The sequence below is a fragment of the Cervus elaphus genome, chromosome 28, assembly GCF_910594005.1.
Source record: "Cervus elaphus chromosome 28, mCerEla1.1, whole genome shotgun sequence".
NCBI classification, from domain to species: Eukaryota; Metazoa; Chordata; class Mammalia; order Artiodactyla; family Cervidae; genus Cervus; species Cervus elaphus.
The window spans coordinates 41,907,383-41,925,130 of NC_057842.1; the positions used below are offsets into that span (position 1 = coordinate 41,907,383).

General features: G+C 38.6%; 1 protein-coding gene across 1 annotated transcript in view; it reads left to right on the forward strand.

Annotated features, from left to right (window-relative positions):
- METTL24 (methyltransferase like 24) overlaps positions 1–17,748 on the forward strand; it is a 116,060-nt gene that overhangs the window by 46,390 nt on the left and 51,922 nt on the right. Inside the window, exon 3 of the mRNA XM_043890328.1 lies at positions 8,843–8,982. Within this exon, the coding sequence (XP_043746263.1) occupies positions 8,843–8,982 (140 nt within the window). The remainder of the gene's footprint in view (positions 1–8,842; positions 8,983–17,748) is intronic.

The following is a 17,748-nucleotide window of genomic DNA, read 5'->3' on the forward strand; positions in this document are numbered from 1 at the left end:
TAAAGTCAGCCTATCTATCTATCTAATCATCTACTCATCTAACTGTTTCTAAGAATGACATAAGAACCTACGGCTCTGGACATTCAGATTTTGCACATTTATTAATAAAAGAATGGTTTCTATTATATTTACTGCACACACACACACATTCACACTCACACAAATTTGGATAAGAGCAACAAAAATACAACTCTTTCCTTGATATTTTACCTTTCAAAATAATGTATTACTTTAACATGCAATTTGATTATTGAAGTGATTCTTGCCAACGTACGCAAAATTTAAGGGCTCCTTTTGCCAGATTCTGATTATGGGTTGGCAGAAATGCTATTCAGGCTTTTGGGATACAAAATGAAACGAAAATAAATTAGATCTCTTCAACTTAAATTAACTAAAAGGCATTTCAGGAAACACTTTTTTTTTCTTGCAATCTGTTTTCCTTTGTCCAGGTTTAATTCTCTTTATTTGGCTAAAATTACAAGGGGAATTGGAGGGAAGAAAAAAAACCCCATATTTACCTAAATTAGAGCTTAGCTAGGAGTTACTGCCCTCATTGGTTTTGCTTGCAAGCGACTTCATTGAAGCCCTGGCCATAATCTCAACAAGAAAGTTTGAAAAATCAATATTTAATTAGTTTTTAGGAGCTGAATTTTACTGAGTACTCCTAGTTGTTTTCAAAAGCTAATGTCTATAAATGAGATGATTAATTAATGGTTAAAATGGAAAAAAAAACAATGAAAGCAAAAACAACGCCCAGTTGTGGATGTGACTGGTGATGGAAGTAAAGTCCGATGCTGTAAAGAACAATAGTGCATAGGAACCTGGAATGTTAGGTCCCTGAATCAAGGTAAATTAGAAGTGGCCAAACAGGAGATGGCAAGAGTGAACATCGACATTTTAGGAATCAGTGAACTAAAATGGACAGGAATGAGCAAATTTAATTCAGATGACCATTATTTCATACTGTGGGCAAGAATCCCTTAGAAGAAATGGAGTAGCCCTTATAGTCAACAAAAGAGTCCAAAATGCAGAACTTGGGTGCAATCTCAAAAAATACAGAATGATCTCTGTTCATTTCCAAGGCAAACCATTCAATATCATAGTAATCCAAGTCTAAGCCCCAACCAGTAATGCTGAAGAAGCTGAAGTTGAATGGTTCTATGAAAACCTACAAGACCTTCTAGAACTAACACCCAAAAAAGATGTCCATTTCATCATAGGGGACTGGAATGTAAAAGTAGGAAGTTAAGAGTATGGAGTAACAGGCAAATTTGGCTTTGGAGTATAAAAAGAAACAGGGCAAAGGCTAACAGAGTTTTGCCAAGAGAACACACTGGTCATAGCAAACACCCTCTTCCAACAACACAAGAGAAGACTTTACACATGGACATCACCAGATGGTCAACACTGAAATCAGATTGATTACATTCTTTGCAGCCAAAGATGTAGAAGCTCTATACAATCAGCAAAAACAAGACTGGGAGCTGACTGTGGCTCAGATCATGAACTCCTTATTGCAAAATTCAGGCTTAAATTGAAGAAAGTAGGGAAAATCACTAGAACATTCTGGTATGACCTAAATCAAATCCCTTATGATTATACAGTGTAAGTGATAAACAGATTCAAGGGATTAGATCTGATAGACAGAGTGCCTGAAGAACTACAAATGGAGGTTCATAACATTGTACAGGAGGCAGTGATCAAGACCATCCCCAAGAAAAAGAAATGCAAAAAGACTAAATGGTTGTCTGAGGAGGTCTTACAAATAGCTGAGAAAAGAAGAGAAGTTAAAGGCAAAGGAGAAAAGGAAAGATATACTCATTTGAATGCAGAGTTCCAAAGAATAGCAAGGAGAGATGAGAAAGCCTTCCTCAGTGATCAGTGCAAAGAAATAGAGGAAAACAATAGAATGGGAAAGACTAGAGATCTCTTCAAGAAAATTAGAGATACCAAGGGAACATTTCATGCAAAGATGAGCACAATAAAGGTCGGAAATGGTATGGACCTAACAGAAGCTTAAGATATTAAGAAGAGGTGGCAAGAATACACAGAACTATACAAAAAAAAATATTTTAATGACCCAGATAACCATGATGGTGTGATCACTCACCTAAAGCCAGACATCCTGGAATGCAAAGTCAAGTAGGCCTTAGGAAGCATCACTATGAACAAAGCTAGTGGAGGTGATGCAATTCCAGTTGAGCTATTTCAAATCCTAAAGGATGATGCTGTGAAAGTGCTGCACTCTATATGCCAGCAACTTTGGAAAACTCAGCAGTGGCCACAGGACTGGGAAAGATCAGTTTTCATTCCAATCCCAAAGAAAGGCAATGACAAAGAATGTTCAAACTGCCACACAATTGCACTCATTTCATACACTAGCAAAGTAATGCTCAAAATTCTCCAAGCCAGGCTTCAACAGTATGTGAACCATGAAATTCCAGATGTTTAAGCTAGATTTCGGAAAGTCAGAGGAACCAGAGATCAAATTGCCAACATCTGTTGGATCATTGAAAAAGCAAGCGAGTTCCAGAAAAACATATACTTCTGCTTTATTAACTATGCCAAAGCCTTTGACTGTATGGATCACAACAAACTGTGGAAAATTCTTCAAGAGATGGGAATACTAGATCATCTTACCTGCCTCCTGAGAAACCTGTATGCAGGTCAAGAAGCAATAGTTAGAAGCAGTCATGGAACAACAGACTGGTTCCAAATCGGGAAAGGAGTACATTAAGGCTGTATATTGTCACCCAGCTTATTTAACTTCTATGCAGAGTACCTCATGTGAAATGCTGGGCTGGATGAAGCACAAGCTGGAATCAAGAGTGCTGGGAGAAATATTAATAACCTCAGATATGCAGATGACACCACCCTTACGGCCAAAAGCGAAGAAGAACTAAAGAGCTTCTTGATGAAAGTGAAAGAGGAGAGTGAGGAAGTTGGCTTACATCCAGTCCCATCACTTCATGGCAAATAGATGGGGAAACATGGAAACAGTGACAGACTTTATTTTTTTGGACTCCAAAATCACTGCAGACAGTGACTGCAGCCATGAAATTAAAAGACATTTGCTCTTTGGAAGAAAAACTATGACCAACCTGGACAGCATATTAAAAAGCAGAGACATTACTTTGTCAACAAAGGTTCGTCTAGTCAAAGCTATGGTTTTTCCAGTGGTCATGTATGGATGTGAGAGTTGGACTATAAAGATAGTTGAGTGCCAAGGAATGGATGCTTTTGAACTGTGGTATAGGAGAGGACTCTTGAGAGTCACTTGGACAGCAAGGAGATCAAACCAGTCAACTCAGTCCTGAATATTCATTGGAAGGACTGATGCTGAAGCTGAAATTCCAGCTTTGGCTACCTGATGCAAAGAATTGATTCATTAGAAAAGACCCTGATGCTGGGAAAAATTGAAGGTAGGAGGAGAAGGGGACGACAGGATGAGATGGTTGGATGACATCACCGACTCAATGGAGATGAGTTTGAGTAAACTCTGGGAGTTGGTGATGGACAGGGAGGCCTGGCGTGCTGTGGTCCAGGGGGTCACGAAGAGTCGGACATGACTGAGTGACTGAAATGAACTGAAAATGGAAAAACTTCTGTGTTATATGTTTGCACTAGGAAAGAAAAGTGGAACAATAACAGATACTGAATGGAAAAGAATGTTTTTCCAATAGAGATAGCTGAACAAAAGGAAATCTGTGGAAGAAGAAAGTGTTAACTTTAATAGGATAAAATCCCACTCCCTAAGGGTCATAAAGGGGGAGCAGCTGAGCCTCAATGCCCTGAATTTTGACCATTAATATTTACCTGACTCTTGGGGGGCCTCTGGATAACTGTAGTGTCACCTCTCTGGCTCTCTGTTAGGGGTGAGGTTTTGGAGGTGCTGCTGTTTTCAATTGAAAGCTCTAGCTCAAGCATAGCCTCTTCCCTTAATTTGCTAAGGCATGGGTGAGGCCAATCTGGAACATTTCAGTGGAGCTTTACAAAAGGCTGCCAGGAAACTCTCAGGACCTCCTGCTTAAGAATCACCTGGGAGAGTTTATTAAAGTGTATGTTCACATGCATAAGACTCAAGGATTCTGATTTTATAAATATGGAGTGGGACTCAAAAATTTTTAAGTACTCACTCATCTATCAGGATGTAGGTGGCCACACCTTGAGAAATATGGTGGGAGAGGCTAGATATTGTTCAGTTGCTAAGTTGTGTCCAAGTCTTTTCGACCTCTTGGCCTGCAGCCTGCCAGGCTCCTCTGTCCTTCACTGTCTCCCAGAGTTTACTTAAATTTTTGTCCATTGAGTCAGTGATGCTATCTGATCATCTCATCCTCTGCTGCCCCCTTCTCCTTTTGCCTTCACTCTTTCCCAGCATCAGGGTCTTTTCCAATGAGTAGGCGCTTCACATCAGGTGGCCAAGGTATTGGAACTTCAACTTTAGCATTAGTCCTTCCAATGAATATTCAGGACTGATTTCTTTTAGCATTGACTGGTTTGTTCTCCTTGCTGTGCAAGGGATCGTCAAGAGTCTTCTCCAGCACCACAATTCATAAGCATCAATTCTTCAGCGCTCAGCCTTCTTTATGATCCAACTCTCACTTCCTTACCTAACTACTGGAAAAAAGATGACTTTGACTATCTGGACCTTTGCTGGCAAAGTGATGTCTCTGTTTTTTAATACACTATCTAGGTTTGCAATAGCTTTCCTTCTCAGGAGCTGTGTCTTTTAATCTCATGGGTGCAATTATCACCTGGAGTGATTTTGGAGCCCAAGAAAATAAAATCTGTCACGTCTTTCACTTTTTCCCCTTCTGTTTTGCTGTGAAGTGATGGGCCCAGATGCCATAATCTTAGTTTTTTGAATGTTGAATTTCAAGCCAGCTTTTTCACTCTACTCTTTCACACTCATCAAGAAGCTCTTTAGTTCCTCTTCACTTTCTGTCATTAGAGTGGTATCATCTGCATATCTGAGGTTGTTGATATTTGTCTTGGCATTCTTGATTCCAGCTTGTGATTCAACTAGGCTGGCATTTTGCATGATGTCCTTTGCATATAAGTTAAATAAGCAGAGTGACAATATACAGGCTTGTCTTACTCCTTTCCCAGTTTTGAACCAGTCAGTTGTTCTGTGTCTAGTTCTGATTGTTGCTTCTTGAGCTGCACACAGGTTTCTCTGGAGACAGGTAAGATAGCCTAGTATTCCCATCTCTTTAAGACTTCCACAGTTTGTTGTGATCCACACAGCCTAAGGCTTTAGTGTAGTCAATGAAAGAGAAGTAGATGTTTTTCTGAAACTCCCATGCTTTCTTCATGATCCAACAAATTTTGGCAATTTGATTTCTGGTTCCTCTGCCTCATTGAAACCCAGTTTGTATATCAGGAAGTTCTTGGTTCACATACTGCTGAAGCTTTGCTTGAGGGATTTTGAACATTACCTTGCTAGCATGTGAAATGAACGCAATTGTGTGGCAGTTTGAACAGTCTTTGGTATTGCCCTTCTTTGGGATTGAAATGAAAACTGACCTTTTCCAGTCCTGTGGCCACTGCTGAGTTTTCCAAATTTGCTGGCATATTGAATGCAGCACTTTAACAGCATTATCTTTTAAGATTTGAAATAGCTCAGCTGGAATTCCATCACCTCTACTAGCTTTGTTCATAGTAATGCTTCCTAAGGCCCACTTGACTTCACACTCTAGGGTGTCTGACTCTAGGCGAGTGACTGCAACGTTGTGGTTATCTGAGTCATTAAGACCTTTCTTGTATAGTTCTTCTGTGTATTCTTGCCACCTCTTCTTAATCTAGAAGATTAAGAGAGGCTAGAGTTAGGTTTAAATGGTGTTGGGAGGATATGATGAACAAGCATCTGTGAACATCCCTGTCTTTTGGAGGTTCTCAGAGAGGGTACATAAAAAGAAACAACAGGAAATGGGATCATCATACCACTTTAATAAAGATACCCCAGGAGGCTACCTTAGAATAAATGGTTCAGGATTAGGAGATCCAGGCATGCCTTTGGGACCCACCAAACTGCCCCGGGTCTAACTAACTGACTGCAGGAGGCAGGGCATGGAGCCGAGTGCCAGTGAAGTTTTAAGGCATCACAACATACCTACTAGTAGGAACAAGCTTGATGAACGCTGAGTTTTGACTATTAGATTAGCACCCTCTTCTTTGGATGGGTGGGTGGGGACATGAAGTGGGTAGGCAGTGGCATACTTTCCATTTATTTGTGGGAGAATAGTAGGAAATGAATTCTATAAATTGACATGTTGACAGATCCAGTTAATAAATGTGCTCTCTACTAGTTGCTTGGGAGAAGATTCAATTCCATTTTCTATTATTATTTTTCCTTTGAACAGTGATTGCAGATTGAGAAGTAGGAAAAAAACTGGGTTGAGGATGTTGACAAAAATTAATCAATAGTCAGTTTGAGAAAGAAATTGAAAATTTTATAAGCCAAACTGAGAATTATAAGCTTGGAGATGATCTCTCAGCTTCTGAGGACTGTTCTGAGTGGGGAGGTTCGTAGATATATGATTTTGACAACAGGGCATGTGCCTGTTGCAAGCACACACCTTGGTAGAAAGTTACTATTAATAGTGAAAAACATATATTTTAGTTAATGGTTATAGTGCTTTTCATAGTATGGGAAGATGCAGGAAACTGGATTCAAACATTTTCCTCTGAAAATATCTAACTATCTGAAGGCCTATTCTGCCAGAATTTCCAGAGCACAGAATGTCTCATTCTGATTTTTGCTCTGAATTCCTTTCAAGGTGTTTTGTAGGTCAGTGACTGCAGTGGCAAATAACTTGATTCCTGTAGAACTATATAATGAATAACATCCTTTATTTCACAGTCCCTTCCCTTTTGGTCTTAATTTTGACCAAGGTTTTGGAGGCATTTCATGGCAAGCTTGTCCCAAGGCACTAGGAATGCTTATTCCCAAGTCAGTCAAGGATTTCCTTGTTAGCCTACTCAATGTGCTATTACTGGACTTGGCCATCCACCTCTGGACCATGTGTCTGACTAGTCTATTATGGTCTAGGAAATGCTTACTTCTTGTTTTGTCTAGAGTTACACTATTACAATCTTTGATCTTATAGGACTATATATTTTGTCAATAGTTTTAAGTTACCTAATCATCATTACTTTTATTGGAAGCTCAGTCACACATTTATTAGTACAAGAAATAATAATCTTGTAAAATAGAATACAAGTAATAAAGCTAGTAACATCAATAAAGTCCTACGTACATATTTAAGCTAAGAACTTCCATTAAGTGAGGCCCAGAATTTCCCAGGTTACTTGACCCAGTCTATTCTGCACCAGTTGCTTCTTTAAGGAAAATGATATATTGGCATTGTACATAAAGTTCACCAAAGATGTCTGCACATACAAGGCGAGTGGTGGATCATAAAATTTTATGTTTAAATTTTTATTGCCTTAAAATTTGCATTTTTGTTTCATCAAAAGGAAAGAACAAATAAATATTAGGATTTCACTTTTTAAGCTTTCCTATAAAAGGTCCAAATTCTAGCAGGAAGCTGTCTCTCAGTCCTTGATAGATAGTGCTAGGATGATTTTGCCAGGTCAGTCCTAGATTACAGCAAAAGTAAGGGAGACGCTGGCTCCACATAATATGCTGTTTTCAGATTAACATTCTGGAAAATAAATGAAAGGATTGAGCAAGCCTAGAATACCTTTTTAAGAAAGAAATCGTTTACTATTATATTTTCCAATGAATTAAAGCAATGAAACTCAAAACATCCTTTGCCTCTGGTATGGTCTGTTGTCTGCGATGTGACAGCAAGAACTGCTGCATGATTCATGGGGCATCATGATGACTATGAGAGTTTTGAGGGATTAGAGGGAAACACTGTTGCTCAGTAAGATAAATATCTTGGCCACAGAACTTGTTTTCTTTGGTTCCGACAGCCTCAGCCATGCATACTGTGCTAGGCTCAAACACAAGTCAGAATTCCTCGCTAAGTATATTTACTTAATGTGCATTTGAAATTAGAAACTGGCTTCCTTCTGCTTGATTTAGATACATGTTCCCTTTGGTTTTCTTATCTAATTTTGATGGATGAGTTATGAGAGGTGCTTTGGCTAGATCAAGAGGAGCCTCCTTCCCATCTGGGTCTCTTGCCCATCCCCGGAGGAGGAAGCTTATTGGAAGTGTATCACAGACAGTACTATCTTGTTAGTCGGGGCTTGTATTATTCTCACTTGACCTCTGATGAGTTGTTTACCTTGATTAACACATGCTACCTTTTTGGAGCATGTTGGCCTCACCTTGTCTGCCTGAGATAAGGAGTAAATAATCTTGTGTCCTTCTAAGATCTATGCCCTCAGCCATCTCTCACAACTTCTAATAGGAATGCTGTGAGTAACAGACCTCTGTGGTTTGGGAGCACTGTTCTCCACGTCTGGAATGCCCTTCTTGGTCTCAGCCTCTTATTCAACTTCTGTTCCTTCTCCAAGACTAACACACCTCTGTAGAGCCTTTCCTGCCTTCTCCTCTCTGCCATACTTGCTCCTGATTTGTTGTCCTCTGTATACTCTGTGCAAAAGGCTAGTTTTTTTTTTTTATAGCAGTTCTTAATTTCCCTTCAAACCTGCCTCTAATCTCCTCGAGATTACCTATAATCTAGTATTTGAGATTCCTCCAAACATTTTACAACAATTCTCTGATTCCTTGGTGCGCGTGGTTATCAGTGGAGAAGGATATAACTCTCCCATTATGGTTTTCAGTGACCGGGGAAGCAGTAAGTCTCTACCTGCCATCTATCATCCAGTACTTTAAATTATTCACATTGATTTCCAATCCTTACAGATTGCATGTGATCACATGAGGACAGACAGCCTGGCTACTGCCTCCAGCCCTACAAAAAAGCCCTGGTCGGTCTGTCTCGATGACAGGTTTGGGTTAGTTCATCAAATCCGCATCAAGCAGTGCCGCCTCTATTCGTTAGGGTAAGTACATTTTACAGGCAGAAAATAAAAAACGCTCCTGTAGGCAGACAAGGTTTTTTCAGCAAGACAAATGATGAATGGTTGCAGGGTTTAACAGGTGCTCTGCTTCTTCTCCTGCCGTCATTTCAGACTCCTCTGTCTGTTATGTAACCTTAGGCACTTGCAGAGCTCCAATGGCCAGGGCCACTTTCTCTCCCATTCTGTTGGTAGTAAATTGATAACTTCCATTTTCAGCCTAATGATGATCTCCTTGGTGAAGCCGGTGATTCTCAGCTAGTATTAGAGCATTCTTATTAGAAAAAGAAAAATATTAAGAATGCCCCTAGAAAAAAAAAGCAACAGTGAGTATATTAGAAATTTTATACACAGAGATCAAATTTCCAACATCCGCTGGATCATCAAAACAGCAAGAGAGTTCCAGAAAAATATCTATTTCTGCTTTATTGACTATGCCAAAGCATTTGACTGTGTGGATCACAATAAACTCTGGAAAATTCTCAAAGAGATGGGAATACCAGACCACCTGACCTGCCTCTTGAGAAACCTGTATGCAGGTCAGGAAGCAACAGTTAGAACTGGACATGGAACAACAGACTGGTTCCAAATAGGAAAAGGAGTACGTCAAGGCTATATATTGTCACTCTGCTTATTTAACTTATATGCAGAGTACATCATGAGCAACGCTGGGCTGGAGGAAGCACAAGCTGGAGTCAAGATTGCCAGGAGAAATATCAATAACCTCAGATATGCAGATGACACCACCCTTATGGCAGAAAGTGAAGAGGAACTAAACAGCCTCTTGATGAAAGTGAAAGAGGAGAGTGAAAAAGTTGGCTTAAAGCTCAACATTCAGAAAACTAAGATCATGGCATCCGGTCCCATCATTTCATGGCAAATAGATGGGAAACAGTGGAAGCAGTGGCTGACTTTATTTTTTTGGGCTCCAAAATCACTGCAGATGGTGATTGCAGCCATGAAAGTAAAAGACGCTTACTTTTGGAAGGAAAGTCATGACCAACCTAGTTAACATATTAAAAAACAGAGACATTACTTTGCCAACAAAGGTCCATCTAGTCAAGGCTGTGGTTTTTCCAGTGGTCATGTATGGATGTGAGAGTTGGACTGTGAAGAAAACTGAGCGCCAAAGAATTGATGCTTTTGAACTGTGGTGTTGGAGAAGACTCTTGAGAGTCCCTTGGATTGCAAGGAGATCCAACCAGTCCGTCCTAAAGGAGATCAGTCCTGGGTGTTCATTGGAAAGACTGATGTTGAAGCTGAAACTTCAATACTTTGGCCACCTTATGCGAAGAGTTGACTCATTGGAAAAGACCCTGATTCTGGGAGGGATTGGGGGCAGGAGGAGAAGGAGACGACAGAGGATGAGATGGTTGGATGGCATCACCGACTCGATGGACATGAGTTTGGGTAAACTCCAGGAGTTGGTGATGGACAGGGAGGCCTGGCGTGCTGCGATTCATGGGGTCGCAAAGAGTTGGACACGACTGAGCGACTGAATTGACTGACTGAACTGACGATGAGTGACCCAGGACAAATGGCCTCTGTTGAATTTTTTTGTTTTATGCCAATGGTAAATATGTGTATACTTTTAGACTAAAAAAATAAATAAATAAAAAGAGGGAGTGCCTGTGAAAATAACAAGGTTTTGTCAAAACTGTGGGAGACACTGATATTCAGTTATTCAGGCTGAAAATGACCTAAATGTTCAAATAGATTTGGAGGGCTTGTTGTAAAAGGATACATATAAAATAATGAGACTATTTTACTCAGTGCATCAGTATTCATATAAACAGTCCTGAAAATTTACAAATTATATATATCTCACAAAAAGTAAAAGGCAGGAGAGGGTTACTTTTGTTTGGAATACCCTGTTGTGTTGACTCTAGAAGCTGCGTGGTTAGTTTCTCAGGCAAGATCCCTGGAGTCCTTTACAAAATACTGGGGACCCTCACAAGTGTCATGTTTGTTACTCACCAATAGGCTTCATGTCCTCTGTAGTTTACATTCAGGCTCATGAGTGACAACTGCCAACCAGATTCCTAGATGATGAGGGTTCAGAGCCAACGTTTGGGTGATACAGAGGCTCACCCAAGGTGCTAATTGCATAGAGGATCATGATTGCTGTCAAACTTTACCAAGCAAGAATCCTTAGTTGTAGTCATTGCGAATTTAAAAAACAAGCAAACAGGTTTCAAATAAGAATCTCAGGATAATGGAAACATTCTTTTATGGGTTAAATGAAGTGTATATCAGTGAAGTGTGGTACACAGTAGGCACTCAATATATATTTGCTACATAAACATTGCCTGAGGTAAGAAGACTCAAGAGGGAAGCTGGTTCTGCCATGAATTAAACTAGGAGGCTGAAGATTAGTAAATGAGTTGCTTAGCCAGTTGATTAGAACAGAGTTCCTTTTTTCTTGGAGCCCACCAGCTATGCTGCAAGATTGGAGAAAGAATGGGACGTTGTGACAGTGGAGTTTATTTTATATCATATTAAAAATTCATGAAAGTAGGTCATAAAAATAATTGCATAGTTCTACATGCAAATTAAAGATCTCAGCTTGGTCCTATTTTCTTGCTCCAAACTGCCTTTATGTTTTGCTTAATATTTTATACCCTGGAATAATTTCATTTAAAGAATATAACTGAGTAAAACAAAACTGGGAAAGCTGTTTTGGGGGAAATTTTTCAAGTTCCTTTTTGCTTTTCTTATACTTCAAAGCCATTAGATAAAGTCATTCTGCTATAAGATTTCAGATTCTTACATATAAAAGGTAGTTTCTTATTTTCATTTAAATGTTCACTATTCAAAATCAACTTTGTAAAGAGCAGATAGGAACAGTTGAATTCTACTGGGAAAAGAAATGGATTGGTTTCAAGGGCCAACATTTGATTCAAAACCTAACAATGCTTTAATTGAAAACTGGAAACTAAAGAAAATATTTCTTATGCCCTAAAAAAGAATGCTTTGGATTATGGGTGTTTATGTTCATTGTACTATTTCTCAGGGTTGAGAATATTCTTAGGTGAATTGTTTGCTTTAGGGGAAGGTAATAGCCAACTGACAACATCTCAGTTGATGCTGAGGGAAGAAAGAGACCCAGGCCACAAATGGTGGTTCCGAAATGAAGCAGAAACATTTGGGAGTGTTGGGAGAGTTGTGAGATAGATAGGCTGGGCAGGAGGCCAGTGGGTCATGGTGCTCCTACATTCAGGCCCAAGCCCTAAGCCCCAGGGCTGCAGCAGCAGACCATCCAAGCCACTGCTGTGCTTAGCCATTCCTATCCTAACTGAGCCTAATGAATGAAGCTGCAGCTGGAGGTGACCTTTGAGGAGTGAGAGGAAGAAAGGATCTCAGGACATACTGATCAGAAGGCAGAGGCTGAATACCCTTCTCTGATCTGTGTCCTACCTTTCTTCCACCCCCAAGAAATGAAGGAGGTATCACCTCTACATTCTCTCTGATATCTGAAATTTCTTTACTGGGAATCAAAGCTTTTTATTCTGCAGTTAATGTAAAAGAGTTTTTCTAGGAGTGTAGTCTGAGTCAAGTTTAGTTGAAAATTTAAAGCAGATCCATTTTAGTTTTGAAAAGGAATAGAATAGACCAATTAAGATAGGGGAAGGCACTGAAAAGGAAGGTTATGTTATGGAGAAGGGGAAAGAGAAGTTAAGTGAGAAGAGGCTGTGAGGTCATGTGATAATATTGTCTATTGCTTGACTTCAGATGGGGTCTGCCCTGCAAGTCTTCTTGTATGTGAGGTGGAGGGGTGATGGTAGGGAGATGGGGTGGGAATGAAGATGGTAGCTAAAGTGAATTGGGAAAAATCACCTTTTAATCCTTTATATCAAAGATTATATTTCAGGGGTAGGATTGGGAGTAGAGGAGAAAACTTAAGGGGATAATATGTAGATAAATCTTTTTTGTCTCTTGCTTAGTTTTCTGACGTGATGTACCATTTGGTTTTAAGATATAAATTCTCAGCAGGAGACAAGAAAATTTGATATGTGGTTTAGGCAACAAAAGCCAACATCTTAGGCAGAAAATCTGGGGCTTCTGGTTACCCTGAGCCTTTCAAGAGAAATGAATGAGCTCCAGAGCCAAAATTTTTATCCTTTAATAGTTTAATTAACACAGAGCTCATTTTTTATATGAATGAGGAATTAGAAAATCATGGTCCCAAGGACTCTTTTTAGACAATTTTCCCCCAATCATCCTCCCCATGAAATTTTAATACTATACACTGTATATCTATTTACATAACTTATGTATTATCTATACTCTAAACATATACTTAAAGAATCAGTCTTCTCCCCTGCTTAGGGACGATATCATTCCAGTTAAGAATATATGTTTTAGATGAAATCTTGGCATTTTATGCAATGTTATTTAATAAAAATGAATAATTATAAAATATTTTTATCCACTATTCATTGTCATTTATGCTTTGGAAAGCCTATTACTTTTCAGAGTGGTAAAAGAATCCTCCTGCAATGCAGGAGATGCAGGAGATGTGGGTTTGATCCCTGGGTTGGGAAGACCCCCTGGAGGAGTACATGGCAACCCAGTCCAGTATTCTTACCTGGAGAAACCCATGGACAGAAGAGCCTGGCATGCCACAGTCCATAGGGTTGCAGAGTCAGACACGACTTAGTGACTGAGCACACACACTTACTTTCTAGTAGTTGGCAGTTTACAGATCTAGGTGATTATTTGTCCAGATTCTCTGGTTTCTGCTGGAATGAGGAAAGGATGACTGATAATCCTGGGGGAAATACAAATTGTCTTACTTCTTCCAACCTTTCTGTCTTCAATGATGAGAGTTAAAAACTTTCCCTATATATGGTCTGATTTTTTAATTTTTTTAGTTTTTTAAACAGCTTTGAATTGAGATATAATTCACATACCACAAAATTCATCTGTTTAGAGTACGATTCAATGTTTTCTAGTCACCGCAGTCAATTTTAGAACATTATCATCACCCCAAGAAAGAAAGGCCTGTACTCAGTAGTGGTCACTCCCAATTTCCTCATACCCACTTCCTTCTTTTCATCTCCCACTTCTAGGCAACCATTAATCTACTTTCTGTCTTTATAGTTTCACCTACTCTGGACATTTCATATAAATGGAAGCATTTAATATGTGGTATTTTGACTGATTTTTTCATTTAGCATAGTACTTTCAAGTTTTATCCATGTTATTACATGTATCTGTACTTCATTCCTTTTTACTGCCAAATAATATTGCACTGTATGCATATACCATATTTTATTTATTCATTCATCAGCTGATAGACATTTGGGTTTTTTCCACCTTTTGGCTACTATGAATAATATTGTTATGAATGTTCATGTATGGATTTTTGTGTGTGGACATATGTATTCATATCTCTTGGTTATATACCATTTTATGTTCCCACCAACAGTGTATGAAGGTTCCAATTTCTCCATATTGTCATCAACACTTACTATTATTGGTCTTTTTGTGTATAGCCATCCTAGTAGCTGTGAAATGGCATCTCATTTTAGTTTTATTTTGTTTCTCCCTACTAGTTAATGATATTGAATATCTCTTCATGTGTTTATACTCTGAGTTTTTGCATCTTAGGGAACATAAAGGATAGTTACCCTAATAGAAATATTTTTAAAAGAATAATCAAGGATTTTAAAGTGCCACATACATCCCTTCTATCCTTCAGTAGCGTCAAAGAGCATGCAATTGTCAGTACTGTAGCTAGTCCAAGGGATACTTTTACGCATGTGGGAAAGGGCATCTCCTCCCTCAAGAACTTTTACTACCATCTGTTGGATAATCATTATGATGACTAGGAGTGGTGCCCCCTAGAGTTGTTTAGTGTGCAACCCACACAACTACACTTAGGGATACTGGTTGTTGCTCTCTGAGACATCAGGAGGGAGGGCCAATATGGTTACTCTGTTATTGTTACCTTTGGGTGTTTAGCCTTATAATTTGCCCCTTCCTACTTTCCTATTTCTCCAACAAATCCCTCAGATTTGACAACCCTTCTGTGCTGAAGAGTTTGTTGTGATCTCAAACTTTTACATCAACATATATGGAATAATATTAATATTTGTTAATATAAGCATGTTATATAATTTACCCTCTCCTCCATATAGAGGGATAGGTTACAGTGTTCATGAAAGCTTATATCTTTGAATATATGTATTGACACCTTACCTGTTTCAAACATGGCTTGTAGCAGGAATTTCTAGTTGTCCACCAATATTTATTCTTTCATTCTTCTTTGGTAACAGAACTCCTGAGTTTAGCAGGGCTCACAGTCATTGCCAAAGATTGCGTATTCTAGACTTTCTTGCAGCTGCAAGGGGCCATGTAACTAGCTTTTAGCAATATGATATGAGTGCAAGTGGTAGGTGCAATTTCTAGGCCACGTCATGAGGAGGAAAGCATGTGACTTTCACCTCCTCTTTTACTTTTCCTGATGGCTGGAATGCAGTTACGATGGCAGGAACTGGAACAACTATCTTAAAACTTAAGGTAGAAGCCATGCGCTCATGATCTGTATTTATAATGTATACATAAAATATATATTTTAAAAATTTCTATAAAGTAAAATTTTTCCACAGTGAATTCTCTTTTCAGTTAAATAAGAGCAGAAAATAGTTTCCTTATAGACTAAATACACTTTTGGTATAAATAATCATTTTATTTTAGTTTATTATAGATATTTGTTCAAAAATATTTCTTCCTTACTACTTATGAGTTTCTTCAGATCAAGCACCAGGTTAATTTATCTGTCAATGAAATATAGCCCATCCCATGTCATGTTGGATATTGGACTGTATATTCTGGCAATTCCAGGCCCTACCTAACAGTTTTCTTTCACTTAGCGCAGCATTTTGTAGGTTTATCTGTCATCATTCATCTATCCCCTCAGCACTAAGGATTCAGAAGTAAGCAAGATTGACACAGTCCTTTACTTTATGGAGCTTTATTGTCTAGTAGCTGACAATTTTGTAGATCCCCAAGTTCACAAATATTCCTTCCATAATTCTGTGTCCTGCACTTATTTGCAGTGAGGTAGAGTATAAACAGCACATGCTTTGGAACTGCCTGGATTGAGTTTGAGTCTTGACTTTACCCCTTTGGGCCACTTTTTGCAACACCTATGTATATCAAATTTTTTCTTCCTTTTGCTTTTTACTCCTGCCACAAACTTGACTAATTTAAACTAAGTGTGAAGAAGTACCGTTTTGAATAAAGGAAAATAAGAATTACAGGCATTGATTAAATAAATGTAGTTTATTACTTTCCAATACAGTGCATATTATATATTTAAATTAAGTGAATTTTATTCAGTAAAAATAGCATAATAAAAAATTTGCAAATTTCAGTAGTTTCATGTTATTTAGTATATCACCCAAAATAGTTCCTCATCAGCTAATAATTAACTTATATGTGCATATGGGTACTTATGATATTTCTAATAGAGAATCCTTGTACATATGTAGAAAATTTCTGGAAGGATACACAAAAAATTGCTAAGATTTTATCTCTGGAAATTAATGGCTAAAATTCTAGTGGTAGGAAACTTTTACTTTTTGTTTTGTATATTTATACACAACTTAAACTTTTTAAAGTGCATTTGCTATTTTTTTAACTATAAGAAATGAGTTTAAATTGAAAACATATCAATGTATAATATAATGCTTATAAAAATTAGTTATACAACTGTATATTATTAATTCTTAAAATTTTTTGAGGCTTTGATTAAAATATATACATGTTTTACAGAAGATCTTTTCTTGAAATGATGTTCTGAAAATTCAAAGAGAAATAAATCATTCACATTTCTTTACTCTAGAAAATTTATATACAAATCATATTTAAAGAGTACTTTTTTGACTAGTGTTTTGATCTCTTAGTGAGGCTACCAAACTTCCATTTTTCTGATGAGTTCCATATTTCCATGAAAGCACAAGTTTGCTCATCTAAATTTTGATAAATTCAATTAAGTGAAAAATCTTTTGGGACAAGTGATTTCTATAACATTCTGATCTATATAGAAACAAATCTGACTACTAAAAAATGCTTTGCAGTATCTATTGCTTCCCTAATATCTCAGTTGGTAAAGAATCCGCCTGCAATGCAGGAGACCCTGGTTCAGTTCCTGGGTCGGGAAGATCCCCTGGAGAAGGGATAGGCTACCCACTCCAGTATTCTTGAGCCTCTCCTGTGGCTCAGCTGTTAAAGAATCTGCCTGCAACGTGGGAGACCTGGGTTTGATCCCCGGGTTGGGAAGATCCTCTGGAGAAAGGAAAGGCTACCCACTCCAATATTCTGGCCTGGAGAATTTCATCGACTGTATAGTCCATGGGGTCAAAGAGTTGGACCTGACTGAGTGACTTTCACTTTTACTATTGCAACTCTTGGATTTACATTTAATGCCAGGTTTGTCAGTTAGCTATTGCTGTGTAACAAGTCGCTCTAAAACTCAGTAGCTTAAAACCATTATTAATTATTGCTTCAGTTCAGTTCAGTTGCTCAGTCGTGTCTGACTCTTTGCGACCCCATGAATCGCAGCACGCCAGGCCTCCCTGTCCATCACCAACTCCCAGAGTTTACTCAAACTCATGCCCATCGAGTCAGTGATGCCATCCAGCCATCTCATCCTCTGTTGTCCCCTTCTCCTCCTGCCCCCAATCCCTCCCAGAATCAGGGTCTTTTCCAATGAGTCAACTCTTCTCATGAGGTGGCCAAAGT